Source organism: Leptonychotes weddellii, chromosome 5, assembly GCF_054177405.1.
Source record: "Leptonychotes weddellii isolate Sample4059 chromosome 5, ASM5417740v2, whole genome shotgun sequence".
NCBI classification, from domain to species: domain Eukaryota; kingdom Metazoa; phylum Chordata; class Mammalia; order Carnivora; family Phocidae; genus Leptonychotes; species Leptonychotes weddellii.
In genome coordinates this window covers 115,121,390-115,145,108 of record NC_138373.1, presented here as the reverse complement: position 1 = coordinate 115,145,108, position 23,719 = coordinate 115,121,390, and the positions used below count along the sequence as shown (strand labels likewise).

The window sequence follows — 23,719 nt, the reverse complement described above, 5'->3', positions numbered from 1 at the left end:
ATTTAAGAAACAAAAGAGAGGATCATAGGGGAAGGGAGGGAAAAATAAGACAAAATCAGAGAGGGAGACAAACCATAAGATTCCTAACTATAAGAAACAAACAGGGTTGCTGGAGGGAAGCAGGTGGGGGGATGGGGTAACTGGGTGATGGGCATTAAGGAGGATCTGAGATATAATGAGCACTGGGTGTTATATACAAATGATGAATTACTGAACCCTACATCTGAAACTAATGATACACTATATGTTAAGTAATTTAATTTAAATAAAATAAGATTTAAAAAAAATGAGGAATGAAAAGAACTGTTTGATACAAAAGGCACATAAAAGACAACAGGAAAGGTAGGCCCCTGGGACATTATGGAGAACCTTTAAAGTTAGGCCGGCAAATTTAAATGTGATGTGGTAAAACTGGGAGCCAATGCATTTTGTCAAGCATAAGTGACATGAGAAAAATAGTTTAATTTGATAAATGTCATATCAGCATTTATCAAATACAGATGTTCAATAAATTGCTAACTGCTTGATTGGAGAAGCCACAGGCAGCGCAATTTGGGGAATTAAGAGAAGGAAAAAAAATAAACAGAAAGGTTGGAGAAATCCAAGAACAATCTAATCCAAAATGATGGCAGTGACAAAGAGACATGGCATATGTGTAAAGACCTAACATGAAACAATGAAAAAATGTGGAGTGAAAATAAAAGGGATTCCAAAAATGAATTTAAAGCGTTTTAGCTTCTGGTAATGGCAAAATAGCTTTGTTGGACCAAAAGACTGTAAACTCTCTAAATCTGTATTTTAGAAAAACAACAATCTGAATGCCAGATAATGATGTAACTAAAAACAGAAAGGTCTACCTAGAATTCCAAATCCACTGAAATTATCTCTTAAAAATGAAAATAAAGACAATTTATGATAAAAACTGAAACTATATCACTACCAAACCTATACTGCAAGAATTGCCAAAGAAAGTTCTTTAGGCTAAAGAAAAATTAAACCAGATGGTTACTCGGGATTTACAAAGATCACCAGAAATGTAAATGTGTGTATACATAAAAGGCTATATTTATCTTAAATACTAGATTGGAGTATCTTAATTACTACACTGGGGTACCAGGCTGAATCAACGGTAGAGCATGCAACTCTTGATCTCAGGGTTGTTGAATTGATGACCCATGTTGGGTTTAGAAATTACTAATAAATAAGTAAATAAGTAAACTAAAAAAAAAATAAAAGACTATATAGTTTTTCTTCAAACTATAAATAATACTGTATTATGGATACACATACATGCAAATATATAAAAAAACAGTAGCATAAAGACAGGAAGAAAGTAAACAGAAAAATGTTACAAGATTTATATACCTTATATCAAGTGGTACAATATTAACTTTTAATAGATTACCATAAATTTAAAATGCAATTTATAATCCCTAGCCTAGAGTGACAATTCAGAAAACACTAAGAGACATATCTAAAAAGTCAACAGAGTAAATCAAAATTAAATATAAAACAGATTCCCAACCTTTTGGTTTCAGGAACCCTTTTAACGCTTTAAAAATCAATGAAGACCCCAAAAACTTGTCTTTATGTAGGTTGTGTCTGTCAATACTTACATATTAAAAATTAAAAGTAACAAAAATAAACCTATCACATGATAACATAAATATTTTTAAAAAATTAACTATATTCTCAAAAAAGCGAGAAAAATAGCACTGATTTATATGTTTGCACTTAAAAAAAACTGTATTCTCATATCTGATTTTGCATTCGGTCTGTTGTGATGATCACATTATGTGGCCTCTGGAAAATTACATTGTGCACTTACAAGAAAACTAGAGTCAAAGGGAAAATAATTATTCACATGATAAATTCTGATACTTTCAGAGGGTCACAGGATGTTCCAGGGTCCGTCCCCCCGAATCAAACTTTGAGAACTGTTGCTATAAAAGATTTGCTTAACCCAAAAGAAGGCAGGTGGGGAAAAAAAAAACCCAGACCAATAACAACAACAAAAGCAAAAAGAAAATAAGAAGAATGACACACCTAAATCCAACCATATCAAATATTTATAATAAACAGCAAGGGACTATATAAGCACTCCTATTTAAGGGCAAAAATTATGAAACTGAATCAAAGCAAGAATTAACTATTTGCTGTCTAGAAGACATCATTTAAAAAGATTAAACTGAAAAATAAAAAAGGTACACTATGCAAACACTAATCTTAGAAAAGTTGGGGTGACTTTTCCATAGTAACATAATAGAAAACATATTTGAAGATAAGGTATATTTAAAAAGAAACATTTCATATTCATAAAAAGGTCAAACATCAGGAGGACATAAAAATGTGTATGCATTTAGTCATTAGGTTTTAAAATACATGAGCAAAAACTGACATTTATCAAAGAGAAAAACAGATAATTTGACAATCATAGTTGAAAATTTTAAACACTTGTCTCTTTGGGGTATTTAATACCAAAAACAAAAACAAAAAAATCACAAAGAATATAAAATCTAAACTTGATATATCAACTACCTTGACCTGACATTTCTACAACATTATGCCCATCTACCACAGAATATGCTTTCTTCCAAGTATACACTGGACATTCATTCACCAAGATGCACCATATGCTGAACTATAAAACAAATCCAAGTAGACAAAACAAACATCCTGAAATTTTAAATATGGTTCTCTGACCAAAATGGAATTAAATTAGCAATAAAAATAAACATCTAGGTAACCTCCAAATATTTGAAAATTGCTTCTAAATAACCCATGGATCAAAGGAAAATCACAATAGAATTAAAAATATTTCAAACTAGGGGCACCTGGCAGGCTCGCTTAGTCGGTGGAGCATGCAACTCCTGATCTTCGGGTTGTGAGTTTGAGCCCCACGTTGGGTGTAGAGATTACCTAAAAATAAAATCTTTAAAGAAGTATTTCAAACTGAATGATACTACCAGAATTTGTAGAATGTAGCTCAAGAAGTAATTAGAGAAAAATACATACCTTTAATTGTTTAAGAATTTGAAAGGAAGAAAGTGAGCATTATAATAAAAGAAGAAATCAATGAAATAAGGCAACAAACAATAGAGAAAATTAACAAACCTAAGTCAGTTCTTTGATAAGTAAAGTTGGTAAATCCCTAATTAGATGAATTGAGGGAAAAAAGAGAAAAAACACAAATTACCAAAATCAGGACTGAAAGAGGGAGCTATTCACTGATGACCCCTATTTAGGCAGAAAATCCCAAGGAATCAACAAAAACTACTGTGACTAGTAAGTAAGTATGAGATACTATGGTTCACTGTTAAAAAACAGTATTGTTAAGATGTTGATTCTCTTCAAAAATCTCTACAGCTTCAGCACAATCCCAATCAAAATTTGAGCAAGCTTATTTTTTTTAAATTGAAACTGACAAACTGATTCTAAAATTCACAATGGAAATACAAAAAAAAAAAAAACCTAAAAAATCAAAATCCTCTTGGAAAAGGAAGAATGAAGCTAAGAACTTAAACTACCCTACATCAGACTTCCATAGATCTTCTATACCTTTGTTTTCAACAAAGGGCAATTTTTACCCTCCAATAGATAGCTGGCAATGTCTGGAGACATTTTTGGTTGTCACTCCTGGGAAAAGAAGGAATGCTACTAGCAAATAGTAGCTAAAGGCCAAAATGCTGCTAAACATCCTACATACACAGAATACACAGGATAGCTCCTCACAACAAAGACCTGTCCAAAAAGTCAATAGTGGCAAGGTTGTCTAATATACTACATTACACTAATACAACAGTTTTGTACTGGCATAAAAATACACAAAAACACCAATGGAACACAAGAGAGTCGAGAAATAAACCCACACTTTCAGTCAACTGATCTTTGATATGAATGCAATTCAATAGGGAAAAGATGTTTTCAATAAATGGTCCTTCAACAACTAGATGTTCACATGAAAAAACTGAACTCAATTCCTAATTCAGAAAAATTAATTCAAGACAGATCACAGGACTAAAAGTAAAAGCTGAAACTATAAGGCTTTTAGGAAAAAAACAGGAGAAAATTGTTGCAACATAAGGTAAACAAAGGTTTCTTAGGACATGGAAAGCAATTACCATAAAAGAAAAGTTGAAATTAACTTATAATCAAATGAAACTAAATTTAAAAAAAAACTAAAGTTAAAAACTTAAGCTCATCAACTTGGGAGAAAATATTTATAAAATATATGTATCAAAGGGCCTATCTAGAATATATGAAGAACTCATACGATTTGATAATAAAAAAAACCACCTCAATTTCAAAAATTGGGAAAAGTCCAGGAAAAAAAAAAAGTCCAACAAACACACAAAACAGCACTGGACTATATTAGTCATCAGGGACATGTAAATTAAAACTACACCTATACACTTACTGGAATGGCTAAAATTAAAGGGTGACAAAACCAAGTGTTGGTGAGAGTGTGCAGACAACTGGTACTTTCATGTAAAATGATACAAATACTTTGGGAAACAATTTGGCAGTTTCTTTTTTTTTTTTTTTAACATTTTATTTCTTTGACAGAGAGAGACACAGTGAGAGAGGGAACACAAGCAGGGGGAGTGGGAGAGGGAGAAGCAGGCTTCCTGCCAAGCAGGCAGCCCGATGCAGGGCTCGATCCCAGGATCCCGAGATCATGACCTGAGCTGAAAGCAGACACTTAACGACTGAGCCACCCAGGTGCCCCAATTTGGCAGTTTCTTAAAAATCTAATTGGAGAACAACAATTCCATTCTTAGGTATTTACCCATAAAAAAGACCCATATCCTAAAAAGAACTCATACAAGAATGTTCATTGTATCTCTATTCACAATAGCCAAACTCTACAAAGAAACCAAATGTATAAACAGACTGGTATTTATTACTGGCTACTAATCAGTAATAAAAAGTCAAGAAATACTAATACACCCAACATGGATGAATCTCACAGATATGAGTACGACAGCTAGACACAAAAGAGCACATACTGTATTAACTCTATTTATATGAAGCTCTGAAACAGGCAAAACTAATTTAAAGTGAAAACAACCGTGACCTTCAGTAGGGATGTTGTATGTGAGGTAAGGATACAATTTTATCTTTTTCAAATGGTTATCCAGTCCTTAAAAAAAAGGGGGGGGTCCAACTTTCTATCATGTACTTTCTATTTTACTCTGTTTGTCCATTAATGCCTCACTACTGCACTGCTTTGATTACAGAAACACAATAGTCTCTTTTCCTATCTAGTAGGGCTAAGCAACAACTCCAACTTCAGCAACTGTTAACACTTTTTCAGAGTTTTCTTGGCTATCTTGAGCAAACACCTGCCCCCTCTCCCTCCCACCAAAATATACTTTAAAGTCAACTTGTCTAGCTTGTGAAATAATTTTTACAATTAAGTTAGCATTAAATTAGCTTGAAGAAAACCAACAACTTTGTTGAGTTATCCTATCCAAGGACATGGAATGTCTTTCCATTTGTTCCAAGTACATTTTTGTTAGGGGTCAAGAATATTTTAAAGTTTTCCTTAAGTTTTGAAAAAGATAAAATTGTAACCATACAATACCCTCACTCAAGGTCACCATTGTTACATTTCTTGTTACATTTAATTCTTAGGCATTTTGTCTTTCTGTTGCTGTAATAAACGGACATTTGATTCCATGAGATCTTCCAATTGGTTGTTTATATGAAAACTACAGATTTTTGTTCATTACTTTCACATCCTGTTACTTCACTGAATTCTTACTGTCCACATTAAATTTTTTTCTTGATTGACTTGGATTATTCTCATGTACCTTTTCCAATGCTCATGCATATAATTTTATTCTTCCTTGTCCTACAGTGGCTAATACCTTTAAAAAGAATGTAGTGGAGACAGAAACCCATCTTTTCCTTGTTATCGACATTAGTGTAAAGGTATCTGGTAATTTACTGGCTTTTGGGGAGAGGTATGTGTATGTGTGTGTATTTCTAACGTTAAAAAAGGTCTTATCTTGGGGCGCCTGGGTGGCTCAGTCGTTAAGCGTCTGCCTTCAGCTCAGGTCATGATCCCAGAGTCCTGGGATCGAGCCCTGCGTCAGGCTCCCTGCTCGGCGGGAAGCCTGCTTCTCCCTCTCCCACTCCCCCTTGCTTGTGTTCCCTCTCTCACTGTGTCTCTGTCAAATAAGTAAATAAAATCTTAAAAAAAAATAAAAATAAAAATAAAATGATCTCTCTCTCATTTAATAAAATGTTTCCCTTGAAACAGTTAGTGAATTCTCCCTAGTGAGATAAAGCATCCCTGACCTGTTCTTCACTCCAGGGACGTATTAAGTACGATGATGGTCCCTGGAAGGTGTTTCACTCCTCTAATTACACTAAGTAGCCTAAATAAGTGTTGTGCTTTGGCGTTTTTTTTTTTTTTTTTTTTAATCAAGCACCAGGGCGCCTGGGTGGCTCAGTTGGTTGAGCAACTGCCTTCTGCTCAGGTCATGATCCCAAAGTTCTGGGATCAAGTCCCACATCAGGCTCTCACCTCAGCGGGGAGCCTGCTTCCTTCTCATTCTCTCTCTCAATTAAAAAAAAAAAAAAATCTTTTTTAAATCAAGCATCAATGTTGAATCTTATCAGTGCCTAGACAACTGTTTTTTTCCCTCTTATCTACTAACATAATGAAATATATTAACAAAGCACATAATATTGAACCGCCCTCATGTTCTTGGGATCAATCTCACTTGGTCATGGTATGTTACACTTACTGTATTGTTGGATTATATTTTGAACATTTAAATGGTCTGTAGTTTTCTTTTTCAGTGTTATCTTCAGTCACAATGTATTATCAGTAATTGGTTTAAATAAAAGACTGGGAAGTTTTCATACTTTATGTTCTGGAATAGTACTAGAACTCTCCGTACTGGAGTTATCTGTTCTTTGAGGTTTCAAAGACGTGTGTGAAAGATTTCTGAGCCTGAGTTTCTTTTGGGTGATGAGTTCTTTGACAATTTTCCCTATTTCCTGATAAGGCTAGTTAGTAATTTATCTATTGTGATTTTCCCTCCTCCAAGAATCAGTTCTTGGGTTTTATCTCCTACTGTATTACTTTTGTTTATATCTTAATTCCTTTATTTTTTTCTTGAGTATATGCCATTTCTGCCCCCAACCTGTTAAGTTTTAAGAATAAAAGGTCTTCAAAAGACCAAAAGCTCAGGTCCCTAATGAGTAAAGATTCCTATGCAAGTGAATAAGACCTATGTTCCTCTCAACTCTCAATTTCGGACAAAGACTACTTTTTATTACCACTTTTAAAAGCTGGTAAATGTTCATCATATATTTTGAACAATGTTTAATTTTATTAAGCACAGGCCAAAAAAAATAAATAAAAGATGAAAAATAAAGTAAATTATACTCATTGCATTATTCTGCAACCTATCTTTTTAAGACCCATTTTATTTTAAACTTGCAAATGTCCCAAGTTAAAGAAATTGTACTGCATTGTCTAAAAACTCTATGCTGACCAATGATTTCTCACATTTTTGCCTGTTTTTACAGCAGGTATGTAAAAGCTAAGCCTAAAACGCAATATTGGGCGCCAGGGTGGCTCAGTCAGTTAAGCATCTGCCTTTGGTTCAGGTCATGATCAGCATGGAGTCTGCTTCTCCTTCTCCCTCTGCCCTTCTCCCCCACCCCCCTCTTGTGCACTCTCGCTCTCTCTTAAATAAATAAAATCTTTTAAAAAATTTTTTTTAATGCAATAAAGGAATCATAATGAGACAACGTTTTAAATTGATGCCTAATTATTACAGGACATACAAAATGGCATAAAATTCCATAGCTTCTTACATGAAACTAAAGGTTACACTAACTATGTAAATTGTTAAGTTTTCTAGTATTTGATACATATAAATGAAACAATTTGTCAATAGAATTTACTGAGAACTCAAATTCTGTACCCTATTACTAAAAATAGTTAAACTGTCAATAACATGTCTAATAAGATGCTCCTACTACACTGTACACAAAGACAATTGGAATTCCCACAATTTTTAGGAAAAATTCTTCGTAGCTGCTGTACCCATCAGTCTTAATTTGTGTTAACTATGGTTTTAAATGCTGCTGTTCTTTATAAAGTCTTATTATTTTTTACTTCCCTTGATCATTGGTTCTTAGATTTTCATACAGAGATGAACAGAGGCTAGTAGGCCTTTTTTTTTTTTTTTTTTTAAAGATTTTATTTATTTGACAGCGAGAGAGGGAACACAAGCAGCAAGAGTGGGAGAGGGAGAAGCAGGCCTCCCATGGAGCAGGGAGCCCGATGCGGGGCTCTATCCCAGGACCCTGGGATCATGACCCGAGCTGAAGGCAGACGCTTAACGACTGAGCCACCCAGGCGCCCCGAGGCAAGTAGGCCTTTTAACCTGGCTAAATAAATCAGGTCAAACAAGTGAGAGAATCACTCTTTCTGGAGTTTCCATTACGTATTTCATACAAATCAAAATACCATAAAAGGCTTTAAGAAGTAATATGGAGCGCCTGGATGGCTCATATGGTTAAGCATCTGCCTTTAGCTCAGGTCATGATCCCAGGGGCCTGGGACTGAGCACCGCATTGGGCCCCCTGCTTGGCAGGGAGCCTGCTTCTCTCTCTCGCTCTACTGTTCCCCCTCCTTGTGTTCTCTCGCTCTGTCAAATAAATAAATAAAATCTTTAAAAGAAAAAAAAAGAAGAAAAAGAAACTTTAAGAAGTGTATCATATGTACCACATACAAACATTAAACATTCACCACTCACCTGCAAATTCTAAAGAAAATTCCAGAAAGACATAGTACAAGACTAAGATAATTTACCAACTATTACACTGAGTCTTTTAATGGGGCTGACAGGGGTGGGAAGCAAGTAAAAAACACTTACCATTTGACAGCTAAATTCTGTACCTCTCCATTTTTATCTTCCAGTAACTTCAAAATCATTTTCACTACTTTCCTTTCACTGTCATCATCCAACTTGATGGAATCTTTCTGCAGTTCTGTCATCAAATCATTTGTAGCCATAAACCTATCAAAAAATTAAATTTGTTGATTATTTCAATTTTTAAGCACAAAGATGTCTTTCAAACACAATGCTATCATCCTTATCTAACTAAGTCCTAACAAACTCTCTTAAATAAGGAACCCATCACTTTAAATTATCTTCCCCAGGTCAGTCCTGTTTTAAGTTACAGATAGGATCTACTGTGAGTGTTCTTTCATTCTAATTAACTGTATCATTGCTTTTAGGAGGAGAAAAGCTCCTCTTTACTTTTTCTTTGCATGTGATTTGAATTTTATCTAGGAAGCCTTTAACTACGAACATTAAGAATACCTTCCTATATAATATTCTGTGTTGGGATCAAGGGGCAAGGGTCACATATTAAAAAATTACTGGGAAATTTCCGGGCGCTTGGGTGGCTCAGTTGGTTAAGTGACTGCCTTCGGCTCAGGTCATGATCCTGGAGTCCCGGGATCGAGTCCCACATCAGGCTCCCTGCTCAGCAGGGAGTCTGCTTCTCTCTCTGACCCTCCTCCCTCTCATGCTCTCTGTCTCTCATTCTCTCTCTCGCAAATAAATAAAAAACTTTAAAAAAAAATTACTGGGAAATTTCCAAAATACAAATTCTCAGCTCTACCCCAACTCCCATCACAAGGTTATCAGATGTATTTTCAAAATGGTGAAGAGGCTATTCTAGAACGTATTTTCATCTGACATCCAGCCCCCTCCCCTTAAGAACTACTGCCAAAGACAAGTTTAATACTTAATAGTCTTAACAAAAAACCCAGAGTGATCGTCTAATCTCAGCTTTACATGAAAGGGTTGAATAGGAGACAAAGATGAGGTAAACAGACTCTCAGATTTTTTTCTCATATACCTCACCAGACGATTCATTGTTTTAAAAGTATTTTCTCAAGAGTAACAGATAATCACACTATGAAATAAAGCCCCCTGTTTGAAGGCCAAATGAATTCTTCCCCTAATTCTGGCTCTTCTCTACCTACTGAAATAACCTAACTGCAGTAACAACTACTTAAATGCCTTCTTCTTGTATCTGAACCAGATCAAGTTTGAGTAAAAGTGTACTATTTATATTATATACAGAAATATCAAAATCTGTGTTTAAATCAATTAAAAACCACTAACTATTGGAGCTGAAATGATAAATAGCTATGCAGACAGTCTGGCAATACAGGCGATAAACTATGTGGTAAGGATTGGCAAAACAACTTACTAATTTACGAATTATTTGTTATCTAAGGAGTTGATATGTTCATTTAATGCTAATTTGGCAAAGTTTTAAACTACAATGCAAGCACAATTCTTACCAAGTTTTGTGAAACTGCTTATAAAGTTGGTGTTCAAATTGGGATTATACAAGGTAAAGCATGTACTTTTTTTAAATGAACATACTTGTAATTGATAGCCCCTCCCCATTTTATATGACAAATGAAATTAAAACCACACAATATTCTAGAAAATAAAAAACAAAAAACTGAGTAATAGCGCACTAATGCAGGAATTCTACACACAAAGCATTAAAATATCTTAACCATTTTACTTCCATAAAATCATGAAATAAAACCACAGTAGTTAGGACTTCTAAAGACCCCTGAAATGCTCATCACCTGGTTGAAGAGAACATGGCCATTAATTTAGGTAAAAAAGCAAATAATCCCAATGCAAAAAGTTGTTTTAGGGTTGTGAAGGTAGTCTACTGGTACAGAGATTCTTTCCTTTATTTACCACTTATTTATTCATTGCCTATTATGCTACAAAGGCTGGACTATGAGCAAAGGATAGATAAAAAGTAAATAAACGTTGGCTCCTGACCTCAGAGAAGTCTACTGATTTTCAAAAATCTATGATCAATGCAAAACCACAAGATATTACCTCACACCAGTCAGATAGGCTAGTATCAAAAATACAAGAAATAACAAGCATTTGCAAGGATGTGGAAAAAAGGGAACCTTCGTTCCCTGTTGGTAGGATGCAAAATGGTGCAGCCACTATGGAAAATGGTATGGACGTTCCTCAAAAAATTAAAAATACAAATACCATATGATCAGTAATTCCACAACTGGGTATCTGCCAAAAACAAAAACAAAACACTAATTAAAAAAGATACATGCACCCCTATGTTCACTACACCATTATTTACAATAGCCAAGATATGGAAGCAACCCAAGTGTCCTCTGACAAATAAATGGATTAAAGAACAATGGGATATTTTATGGAATAGCCACAAAAAAAGAATGAAATCTTGCCATTCTCAACAACATGCATGGACCTGGAGGGTATTAAAGGGGATTAAGAGGCACAAACTTCCAGTAATAAAATAAATGGCAGGGATTTTGTATGGTGACTATATTTAGCATGGTGAGCACTGTGTAATGTACAGAATTAGAACTGTCAAATCACTTTGTTGTACACTTGAAACTAATGTAACACTGTATATGTCAACTATACTTCAATAAAAGTTTTTAATTTTAAAAAATCTATGACCAATGGTTAAACATTTTTTAAAGCTGAAATGAGCCCCAGTAAAATTAGCAATAGGTTATTATTTTTAAAAATGAGAAAAAATGGATTGAGACAGTATTAAGTTATACTAAGAGTTACTTTTTAATGGTGACCCCCAAACAGAAAGTTCTAAGAATTTCTTCTGTTAATTTGATACAAAAATTTGCACTATAAAATCATCCTGTAAGAAAAGTTGTTTAACCAGCTAAAAAGCTGTCCATGCCAGATTCAAAAGCCAATTTGTAAAATGTCTCTTAAGCATGTAATGTTCTATGCATGGTGCTAAGACATAAGCTGATAAAACAGACTCAGTCCCTTCCTCCTAACCTTTTCATCTAATATGGCAGACAGACAGGTAAATGGACAAATCTCAATCTTACAGATTTTTAAAAATACTCAAGGATATTGGACACTGATCACACCAAGAACCGACAGTTTGAATCTCAAAGGATTAACAGCGGTGTGCATGGGGAAAGCTGGTTTGGAATTTTAAATTTTTATTTTTGTCTATGTCGGGGTGGGGGCGGTGGCGGCAGCAGCAAAAATGCTGAGGGACATAACCCTTTTGAGTGAAGGGCTAAGAAGCAGTTAAGTGTGGCTGGGACATAGGTAGGTAGAAAGAAGCCTAACAGGAAGAAGATGGAAATGTAGGCTGACGTCAAGATAAGAAAGATCTGACTCTGTAGTGAGAACCTAGTATGTATGTATCAGGTACTGTGCTCAACTCTATACAAACAAGAGATGGCAAAAGCAAACAGTTCCTGCTGTCTAGGAGCTTACAATACAATCAAAGAGAGACATATTAGTTTTAAAAACTACATATATGGGTTAATTGTATATGTAATTATGAACAGAGATAAATGCTAGGAAGGGAAGGAAAGGGATAGGGCACAAAGAAAACCCAATGGTGTAATAAAGTAACCTGATGCAGACTGCACTGGGGTTTGAGCATCAGGAAAGACTGAACTCTGAAGCATGGACAGGAATTTTTTTGGGGGGGGGGGAGAGCAAGTAAGCAAGGGCCAAGAGATTGAAGAGATTTGGGGGTCTTATTGGGATTTTAGTCTTTTTTCTAAGAGCAATGGGAAGTTACTGAAAGGCATCTGGGTCAGAGATGGGCAGTACACTAAAATGATCAAATGTGCATTTCAGAAACGTTACTCCAGCTACACTATGGTCAGAGTGTAGAAAGAACCAATCTTCATTTAGCCAAAATGAATGGAGAAAGTTAGGAGAGTTACTGTTGCAGTCTAAGTGCGAAATGATGGTAGCTACAATTAGGGTTATGACCATCTATGGCGGAAGAAAAATGGACACAGAAGCAATTCTCATTATTATCAAAGTTAATGCCTTCTTGTTTCAACTCACATACTGTAAAAAGTATCCTCTTCTCTATCTAGAGCCACATCATTTGCATGTTTGTGTTTTTTGTTGGTAATGTTGCTGTTAAAATGACCCCCAAGCATAGCGTAGTGCTTCTAGTATTCCTACGTACAAGAAAGCTGTGTCTTCCAGAAAAAAATACATATATTAGATAAGCTTTTCTCAGGCATGAAGTGATAGTGCTGTTGGCCATGAGCACAATGTGAACGAATCAACAACATGTATTAAATAAGGTTGTCTTTAAACAGAAATAAAAACAAGGTTATGAACCGATCAAATATGAAAATGCTATGACTAGAGGCTCACAGGAACCTACCACCGTATTTCCCCTATTAGTAATGGCTCAGTATTCAATGTTCATGGTAACTTGATAGTACTACCTACTGAGAATAATAAGAACCAACTATTTGAGATTTAAAAGGTTAAAATAAGTCTTTGAAATGGATTAGATATGGGGATGGTAAGGGATGAGTTAGCAAACGGACAAAGCAGTAGGAGGAAAACCACAGGACTTGGGTGTTACAGTCAGGTATGTACCCCTTCCAGAGTCTTACTGTTATTTAGCATCCACTGTCATATCAGATGGTTCAAACACTCACCTTACAACTGGAGAAAGGATTAATAAACCTGGCTCAACCACAGACTACACAGAATGGCCATTCCTTCTGATCCTAATCAACAAAATCTCAGCAATAGTCAAGATGTTAACATCATAAATCAATGATGCCCTGCAGCCCAATTTCATCTGCCCTTGGTCAGAAGGGAGGACTAAGAAAGAGAAAAAACAGAAACACAAAATAACAGTAGCCCTGCAGTCCAGGAACTGATCTAAGGCTCATACCTATATCTGAATGTTACTCCAAACTGATCTGATGCTTACAATGAAAGCGTATTGTTTTCCTAGACATAAACCACCTCACAGAACATCAATTTCAGACAAGTTCACTTAACACAAAATACCACACACACCTTCCACTCTAACTCATTGACTGCTACTTCTTCACCAATTACAGCTTTTCCTCTGCTTTAGTTTCCCCCTCCTCGTATTAAGATGTCAAACAATGGAACTGCCCCACTTTCCAACAATCCAGTGTGAAACTCCACTTCCTTAGACCCTTCCCAAAACTACCCAAATGAATAGGTCCTACCACTCTTTAACTGAGACTTCCCATAGTGTGTCTTCTCTCTCCCTCACTATAATGGTAATAAATCCAACTTGTGTCAAGGATGCCTATGTAAGAGAATTTCAAGAAGGAAAAAGTAATAACAGTGCTTGCATATCAAATAGATAAGCAAACAAAATATCCACTGAATTAGTTACATAGAGCTTGTCAGAAACTTGGGGAAGAGTAATTTCAGTGATCCTTACGTGGGCAACAGCTAAGTTTAGAGTTTATCTTGTAGTCAATGGGAATTAGTGGGGAAGGCAATGATCAGCTGTGATATTTAGAAAGAAAATTCTAACGGAAGAGTTACCAAAGACTGGATTAAAAAGAGGCCAGAGACAGGAAGACTAAACTTTAAGAAATACCCATCAGGGAATTAAATGAGAGAGAAAAAGGTAGAAGGGTGACATCAAGGTTTTCCAACTGGGACATTTGGTACATGGTAACGCAATGGGACAAAATAAAAAAGGCTTAAGGTGGGAGAGAGAAAAGTTAAAATGTTAACTTTCAAATTCCTACAGCAGTCCCAGGTGGACAGAACCTACTGGCAGTGCCATCTCATGTATTCAACATATATTCTGGGAGTACCATCATTAGGAAGTGTGCCAGGCTCTGCAAACACAGTTATGAACAAGACAGTCATACGACAGAACTTACACACCTGGCTTATTCTACTGGACTGAAAGTTCCTTGAGGGGAGAACTTATTCATCATAAATCCAATTTAGAGACGTGCAGAAACAGTGGTAGAAATAGATACCTTGTATTGCACAATGAGCAGTCTCACAACCCTTCCTCTCATACACAAGCACAATTTTACCCTTGTTACTAACAGACATCTAAGTGATACGGGCCAACTGTACCATCTAATGAGCTAATTATCTTTCAAAAAACTCATACACACACCACCACCATCTCATTTTTTCTCATTTATTCCCTTGGAGTATGAATTTAGGATGGTCTCAATATTGTTCATGTAAGTAAAACTAATTTTTAGCCCTCTTTCTTCTTCCCAATTTCCTCAATGAGGTCTTTCTTCAGTGGTGAGCCTTAATCATTGCTGATAATCAGTGTTAGCAGTACACCTTTATCACGTAAGTGAAATCCAGTAACTTACGGCCATCAACCTGCAAAGTACTTAAAAGGTGCCCAGAAATCACCTTCCTAAGCTCTACAAATCTATCTCCTCTGATTAAACTTACTTTTCTTCAAGCACAAGTAGTACAGAGAACTTCACCAGTATTTACTGTTACATTATTATAAATGCCCATAGGGTACTTTCAGGTATGTTATAGGCTCTCTAAGGTCCCTTCCAGCTCTGAAAGTGCAGAACTCCGATTTTTAGTAGCATTTTAAAGTTTCCAAGAAAAAAGTAACTGCTAATATCCAAAACACATACATACATACATAAATTTGGTAACATAAACTGTTATCAAGCTAGGAAATTCTGCAATGCAGTAAATTATTTTAAGATTGTATCAAATGGTATTTAAAAAAAATAGACTGGTAGGTTTTTACCATGGTTTCTGGAAGAAATTTCCCAAAATCCTTACACGCTTTTCTAACTCTGTAATTAAAATCCAACTAAAACTAGCAGCACCTGGGAACCCACAAAGCCAAAACAGTGGAAGATTCAGTTCAGTAAAACAAGGTCCCTACCCTCAAGCAGTTCCCTAAACAATACCCCCAGCTCCAGTCAAGATTATCTACTTGTATAGTGAGCTTTCCCGCTTGCACTAGTTTTCTCTACCTACAAGTTCAAGACCTAGCTCAGGTGACTCCACAAACATGAATCTCCTTGCTTCCATCTTCTCTGCCATTTAAGGCTAACAACTACATATTGCTCTGGGTTCTTCATCTTTTTATAAAAGTGTCTTCACTATTCAACAAGCATGTAAATACTACTGAGGGCAAGCACTAGATCGTGACCATTCTGTAGTCCCTTCTCAGGGAATTATTACAAGTGTCTTCTAGCACAAAATATTCCGTAAGCCTAAGAGGGAACTGAAATTTAAGTTCTTAGTCTTAATGTCCCCTAGTCAAAACCCTGGAGAAGTAACATAACATGGTAGTTAAGAGTTCATGCTCTGTGGTTGGGGTTGGGGGTGGTCTGGAAATCCCAGATCTAATGTCTAACTCACCTTGGGTAAGTACTTAATTACCACCACCACACCTCAGTTTCCTGGACTGGAATACAGATTGTTAGTATCCACTTTATACTAGAGTTATGAGGATAAACAGGATCAAGTATATAAAGTTGACAGTAAGCATTAATGTTAACTACTATGTAGATAAAGACAGAACAGTGGTAAATTTTCTTCAGCTCTTTATTCCTTGGAAGACTAAAGTATTCAGTTGGTGGTGAAGCATATGAAAATAAAAGGAAAACTTCAGTTACCTCAACCCACTCAATTTTCAATGTTAATATTCATAAATAGAGCATTCACCTGGTTCATGCACATTAAAGTTTTCATTCTGCTATCTACAGAATGACCTATGTACTAGTAGTAAACCTTAAAATACCACCTTCAAAGAGTACAGAATACTAAAACATGAAAGAAAAAGGACGTTAGATGTCCCCCCACCAATAAATTGAACCCATGATTTAAATCCTACAAAATGATTCTTTAAACATGCTGACATCTGAAAAATTTGAAGCCTGTACCCACTTCTTTACTTTACTTTATATGAATGGACTATGTAGTTATCCAGAGACCTAAAATTTCAGCCTATAACGGACCTTTTGTAATCACCCATGTACAAGTCTCTCAAAGTAAAAATTTAATCCCAAATTAAGTAGCCTGTCCAAGATCTCACAGACAGTTCACAAGAAAGAATCCTACTAGACTAGAACACATGACTAGAGCCCATATTTTGTGACCAGTAAGTAGGTCATATTCTCTTTGGATTCTACCATGAGAGGAATACTTTTTTTTCCTTTTAAATATATTATTGTTTTCATCTCCCCTTAGCACAAGTACAGTGGTTTGCACTATTCTATAATATTAACTCTGTCCTCAAGATCTTTGTTAGTAGGTATTTGAAATCACGTAGCAACAAACTGTGATATTTACACCAAAATAAACAAATTTGAAATGAGAAAGTAGAAGGCATAATTTTAAAATAGAACACATATATTCAAATAAATGCCTACACTGAAATTATACAGAAAAATGTTCAAAATACTTGACTTCAAATACTATTTTAGTTAATCTCTTAAATATCTGTAATTTAATATACACAGTACTTTAGTTCCAAAGACTTGTCTGTTAACTGGATGGCTTCAGCATACTACAAGTCTTTAAAACATAGTTAATAAAAATATCTTAACAATGCCAGATAACTGAAAGTCACTGTTTCTACAGTTATCTTCTTCATCAACTATTAGAAATATATCAATATTACACTTTTGGAAGAACAATCCTCCAAGCAATGTTTTGATTTACTCTAGCTGAAACTGGTAGATAATTCTTACCAAGTTCAACACTGACTACAGCTTAACATCAAAGCATTATATCTTTCATATAGTTTATTTAAAAAAGAAAACACAAAATCATGTATATATTATCTTTACAAGAAATTTAAATAGCTTGAGTCAAAAATCACATATGCAGTATTAACACGACTTGATTTGTTTATTCTAAGCGTATTACCCATACACAAGTCTACCTAGTTGAACAAAATCATGCTATTATAGTATTATAGCAAAGTGCTATCTTTAGTGTGAAATTGTTAGTACTTTTACAGAATGAACCAAATTGACAGAAATGGGAAGTGGGGGGCAATCACACCACACACTCTACATAGCTGAAAGGTTACATATATAACCTTTATATATGTATATATCCCACTCAAATGTGTATTTAAATTTCAGTGTCTTGCATTGAGAGCAAGCAAAGTTCCCAAAGGGAAGTAAACAGCATTCTAATCCTTAAAAAACACGCACACACACAAAAACAAAAGCAAAACTTTTATTTCCTCCAATAAATCTTGATTTTGATCTACACAAATCTGAAATACCAAAATAACCAAAACAAACATGTCTCTTCCAAAAAGTCACAACACTAAAATCTTTGGTATTAGCAAACTGCATTTTTAAAAGTTTCAAATGCAATACCCAACAACTCCCTAGGTAGCAAAACTTTGTAAAACTCATTTCTGGCTTTGAAGTCACAGAACCAAAACTGTATTTCACTGACCATTTTAATACACCAGCACATCAATTTTAATGAGGAAGACAATCATTACATTTTTCATGCTTCTCCTTTCACAAACAGGAAAATCTCTTCCTAGTAGACGAGGTCTGAACATGTTTTCAGGTGTTAAAGGGTACTGCTCATACATACATAAATAAAACAAAACAAAATAAAATAGACTTCAGCCTCAATTTTCATTGAAGATATCTGTTCTTTCATTTAAAATGCTCACAAAATACAACCACCAAGCCTTAGAGAACAAAAGAAGTATCAAAGAAATAAAAAAGCTTTTTTTAGATTGGGAGCTTATTTATTTGTGATGGGATAGGAGGTGGGAAGGAAGGAATGTAGCCACCACTGTAGTACAAAAAAAGGGGGGGTGGGGGACCCAGATAATCCGTGAAAATATAACAATTCTTCAAAATGCATGTTACCAAGGTTTGGAACGGACAGTACAAGTCTGCTGGAACAGAACTGCTATAATAAAGCCTCATATTCACCACCCTCATTTTTGAAAACTTCCATCAGTAAGATCCATTTGCTTCCTTTACTTTTTAGTTTAAGGTTCAGGAATTCACCTTTCTGGCAGTAATTTTGAATATAAGGAAATGAGAATGAAACCCTGAATTTCTGCTTAGTTTTCACCTGACAAGGAAAAATGACAGAGATGCTGGCGGGAAAACCCTGCGAGTCAAGTTTCCTCATCCTGGCTCCCTCCCCACCCCACCCCCTTCTTCCCACCTTCACGAAAGGAATTGTCCAAAGAAAAAGTTTATAACCCAATCCGTGGAAAGCTCAAATAAAGCAAATCATTCAAGCTGAATGCACCTAGGCCCACTCCCATCTGCGGGAAAAAAGGCGGCAGCTGGGGCCCGGAGTGGGCAGCAGCCTCAGCCCTAGCAAGCAGGGCGGCCTAGCGCTTAAGGCGGGCTGGCCGGTAGGCCCGGGCCTCCTGGTCTCCAAGCCTAGAGCAACCCCCTTCCCCACAATGGTGGGTGATTTTGCCCCTTCACACTACCTGGGACACGAAAATCACGTCTCGGGATTGGGGGTGGGGAGCAGGGAATGCAGTGGAGGCGTCTGGGGACGCAGAAGGGGCCTCGGACCCGCGGCGGGCAACGGCCTAGAGGAAAGAATGGGGGGAGGGGGTTGGAAGGTGGGAGAAAAAGGATCTTGCGGGATCAGGGAACGGAGTGGTGGGCCGGAGAGCTCGGGAAAGCACACAAACCGGCTAAGGCCAAAGGGGTGGGGCAAGGCCTGTGTGAGGGCCAGGGCCGTGGATGGGGGACCCCAAGGTGGGTTTACGGTCGGATTTCGGCCTCACCTGAAGTCCTTGTCGCTGGATGTCATTTTTTCCAGCAAATTGGAAATGTGGTACGAGGCGCTCGCCATGTTGACGGCCTCGATCCCGCCCGCTGGCGTTGCTGGCGCCGCTGCCCGCTGCCGCCGCCGCTGTTGCTGGGGCTCCTCCTCTCGCTCGCGGCGGCTCCCGCTTCCAGGGTCGCAGCGCGACGCCGACGCTGACTAGGGAGGTGCCTCGACGGGCTGCCCCCTCCTCGGAAAGGCGTGGGCCTGACCTGGAGGAAGCAGAGACTGCGGGGTCGGCCTAACGACGGCGCTGCTCGCTGGAAAAGGAGCTCATGGGCAGCGAGGAGTACAGCAGGGCCTCTCCGGGGAGCCAGACACCTCCACTCGGGTCGGTCTCGCTCCCACTCTCTCCGCACTCGCTCCCTAGGGCAAGAGGCCAAAACCCGCCTCCTTCACTCCGGGGGCGGGGGCGGCAAACGCGGGACGCCACGGAAAGCCGAGGTCAGGGTTCACGGAGGTCTCCCCACGCACGCGATAGAGACGCTAGGTAAAAGGCAATCGTGTTGGCTGAGGCCTCCGTCAGTCTTCGCGTGAACCGCCTTTCAGGAGGCATGACAACGACCGAAAGGCGCTGTTCTCGCGAGACTTGAAAGCGACGGTTAAAGGACGGGGGGGTGAGGGGGACAAGCGTGCTGTAATCTGAGAATAACTTGCTTTTTTTCCGTATGACAATAAAGGAAAGGTTTACGATTTTTAAGGAGTAGAAGGCCAGGGAGTAATGCTAGCTAAGGGGTAGCGTGGGGACCAACATAAGAATTATTAGAAGGAGCTTTCATTCGAATAGGACGCGTGGCCTACTTTGCCTTCACCACCGTGAAATAATGTTGCCACGTGAAAACCACAAATCCCAGAATTCAGTCGGGGTGTTTCACTGGGTCAGGATGTGATTGGCTGAAGGAACTTGTAGCGTCTTCATTGGCTCCCGTGAGAGGAGTGAATGCTGGGATTTGTAGTCTAGAGAGTCAGTTGTGGTGGATAAAACCTTTAGCTCCCCGCGCATTTGGTTTATGCCGCGTATTCGGATTTCCTCTTACAGACGGTTTTGCTGTTGTGGGATGTCTGCAGAGCTAGGCTGCTGCGGTTTGGGCAGGCGCAATGCGGATCAGTTAGTGTTTTTGGCAGAGGATGTAGTAGAGACTTCTAGCGCTAATCCTGGAGAGTGATGGTAGCCTCATCCTCAAGGCAGCTGAGTCTCTGCTGGGCACAGTCCCTCCGTGCATTAAAGAGCTCCCTAAAGCAAGGACGGCCACGACTAATGATTGTATTCGGACCTTCTCGTTTTATTCAGAGTAGCTAAAGGACTACCCTCTGCAGTTAGCGCTTGTGGATCTGTTAATCCTGCAGCTGTATTTGATTGTTCCCGGAGACATACACACACAGCAGTGCGAAATCAGATACCAAATCATTTGTTTTAATGCCCACTTTTTTATCTGTTTGATTGGAATTGGAGCTAGCTAATAGGCCTTCCTAAAAGAAGAAAGAGAAAGCCCAGTCAAGAGAGAAGGAAAATTCTGTCCCAATCTGTTACTGCTCCTGTTAAACAAACAAACAGAACACTTAGAGAGCTCCTTTCTTCCAAATACTAAATCTGACGTTTCTCTACTGTTCGTTCCTATAGTTCCCAAATGTTACTGAGTGTCTTCTAAAAGCCAGGCACTGTTATAATTAATAACAGTTAAAACAGATGAAATGTGATCCGGCCTCATGATTCATACCTAAATTTCCCCTCATTACCCTTGTTCGCCCCCATGTATCCTTTTACTTTAATACTGTTTCTCCCCAGTAATACCATACCTCTTCACTCATTTTACCCAAGTCAGCCATCGTTGGGTTCCCAGAGAGCTTCATCCATAATTAACTCCCTTCTGCTCTGAACAACCTTTCCACAATATTTAATATAAACTATGCACATGTATGTGACACACAAACAAGCTGGTCACTTATCTTGTGTGGACCCCAAGACTTAAAGTCTTAGTCATCTGGTGATAACCCCTTTTTTTTTAAGCCTGAATCCAGTCAGACGCCAAGTCATGTTTTTTTGTTTTTTGTTTTTTTTCCATTTGTGTTAAATCCTTTCATTTATCAGTTTTCAACTGAACTATAATATCTGTAGTCAGGCAGCTTGAATATAAATCCTGTTTACTGGCACTTATTAGCTGTCTTAGGCAATTCACTTCAACGTCTCTGAGCCTTTATGGATAACACTATGATCATCATTATCAGTATTACCCCATCTGGCTGTTTTAAGAGTCAAATGAGCTATTGTCTGAGTCTGCTAGTGTTGCTATAACTAAATTCCCTTGACTGGGTGGCTCAAACAACAAGAATTTGATTTCTCATAGTCCTGGAGGCTGGAAATCCAAGATCAATATAGCAGCAAGGTGGCCTTTTCATTGTGTCTTCATGTAGTCTTTCCTGTGTGCACCCACACTCCTAGTATCTCTTTTTCTTCTAAGGATACCAGTCCTATTAGATTAGGGTGCCATCCTTTTAACCTCATTCAACCTTAATTGTGTCCTCATTTCACCTTGCATATCTCTTTAGATGCCCTATCTTCAAATATTGTCATATTGGAGGTTAGGGCTTCAACATGTGACTTTTGGGGGAGACACAGTTCAGTCCATAACAATACCCCATATAAAGTGTTCAGCATATTACCTGAAATGTAATAATCTTTATAAATAATATTTCTGGCAGTTACAAAGGTCATGGAAAGCATCTAACAAAAGTCAGCTATTAGTAATAGTATATTCTCTCAGTCTTTCATTTGTCCCCATCCCAAACCACTCTGCATAGCCAGTTTAGAGTTTTTTAAAGCATTGTTTTTATAGTGCTACTCAGCAATTTAAAAAGTTCAGTGGCTCTCTACCACTGAATGAAGTCCAAATGTTTTGGCAATCAATGGCCCCCTTCATCTGTCCCTAGCCCTTTTTTTCTGACCTTTCTCCCACTATTCTAATATAGGAATTGCTCCGTCTGTACTGCCATTTCTCTCCAGTTCTTTTCTCTCCTCAAAAGGGCATAAATCAGTAGATGGCCAACCCAGGGATGAAAAATCTGAAGTTTTGGGGGTACCAGTGTGAAATTTTTTTCTATTGTTTTGTTTTTTCATCACCACTTTCAAACACAGTCTATCAGATATTTTCCTTCACCCTTAATAACATCTTTAGACCTCAACTCTCTCCAGAACTTTCCCTTCCTGCAGGGATTCCCATTTTTTTCTGTGTGGTGGGGATTTTTTTATTTGTGTGTCGGTTTTTGTTTGTTTGTTTGTTGGAATGGGAAGGGGAGGAAAGACCCAGCACCCAGCATTTTCTGCCAACTGATAATTCCCACATTTCTCTTAGAATTCTCTCTTCCCATGGCAGTCATCTTATATAGGCCTGGAGGGTGTTGACAGGATGATGGTAACAAAATCACCTCTAAAAGGGGTGACTGGCCCCCCTTAGTGGGTTTCTTTAAAAATAGGACATTTTAGGGGCGCCTGGGTGTCTCAGTTGGCTAGCCGTCTGCCTTGGGCTCAGGTCATGATCCCAGGGTCCTGGGATAGAGCCCCGCATCGGGCTGCCTGCTCAGCAGGGGAGTCTGCTTCTCCCTCTCCCTCGGCCCCTCCCTCACCACTAGTGTGCTCTCTCTCTCTGTCTCAAATAAATAAAATCTTTTTAAAAATAAAAATAGGATATTTTATGCCTAATGTTTTCAACTTGGGAGCTTCTAAGACAATAGAAATGTCTCATTTAATAGGTATGTGGAGGGAATGTGTGGAAAGCGACTTCTAAGAATGTGGAAGGGCAACAAAGACAAGTTTAAAATGACAATGACTCTTGTACAGGAAAGTGAAAGGTCTGGAGTGACAAAGAATGAAGTTTTCTTTGTCTGTTTTATAGCTATTAAAGCCTACATAAGTAACATACAATTTCCCAGTGATTTGAGAGGAATGCTATTCGGTTCAAGTTATTTTTCCAAAAGATGCTTGAGGGCCTGATCTCAATTTCCATCCTTCTCTCCATTATTACAAGGAGGCTATTCCATAACATTTCCCAAACTGTGTACTGGTCCCA

General features: G+C 37.7%; 1 protein-coding gene across 1 annotated transcript in view; it reads right to left on the bottom strand.

The window, feature by feature from the left end:
• The window catches only part of CAND1 (cullin associated and neddylation dissociated 1), a 43,122-nt gene extending 23,047 nt beyond the window's left edge, over positions 1 to 20,075 (bottom strand). Inside the window, exons 1-2 of the mRNA XM_006731186.3 lie at positions 19,615 to 20,075; positions 8,907 to 9,050 (exon numbers count right to left, since the gene is read on the bottom strand). Coding sequence (XP_006731249.1) covers positions 8,907 to 9,050; positions 19,615 to 19,682 — 212 coding nt within the window. The 5' untranslated portion in view covers positions 19,683 to 20,075. The remainder of the gene's footprint in view (positions 1 to 8,906; positions 9,051 to 19,614) is intronic.
• Positions 20,076 to 23,719: the final 3,644 nt, after the last annotated feature.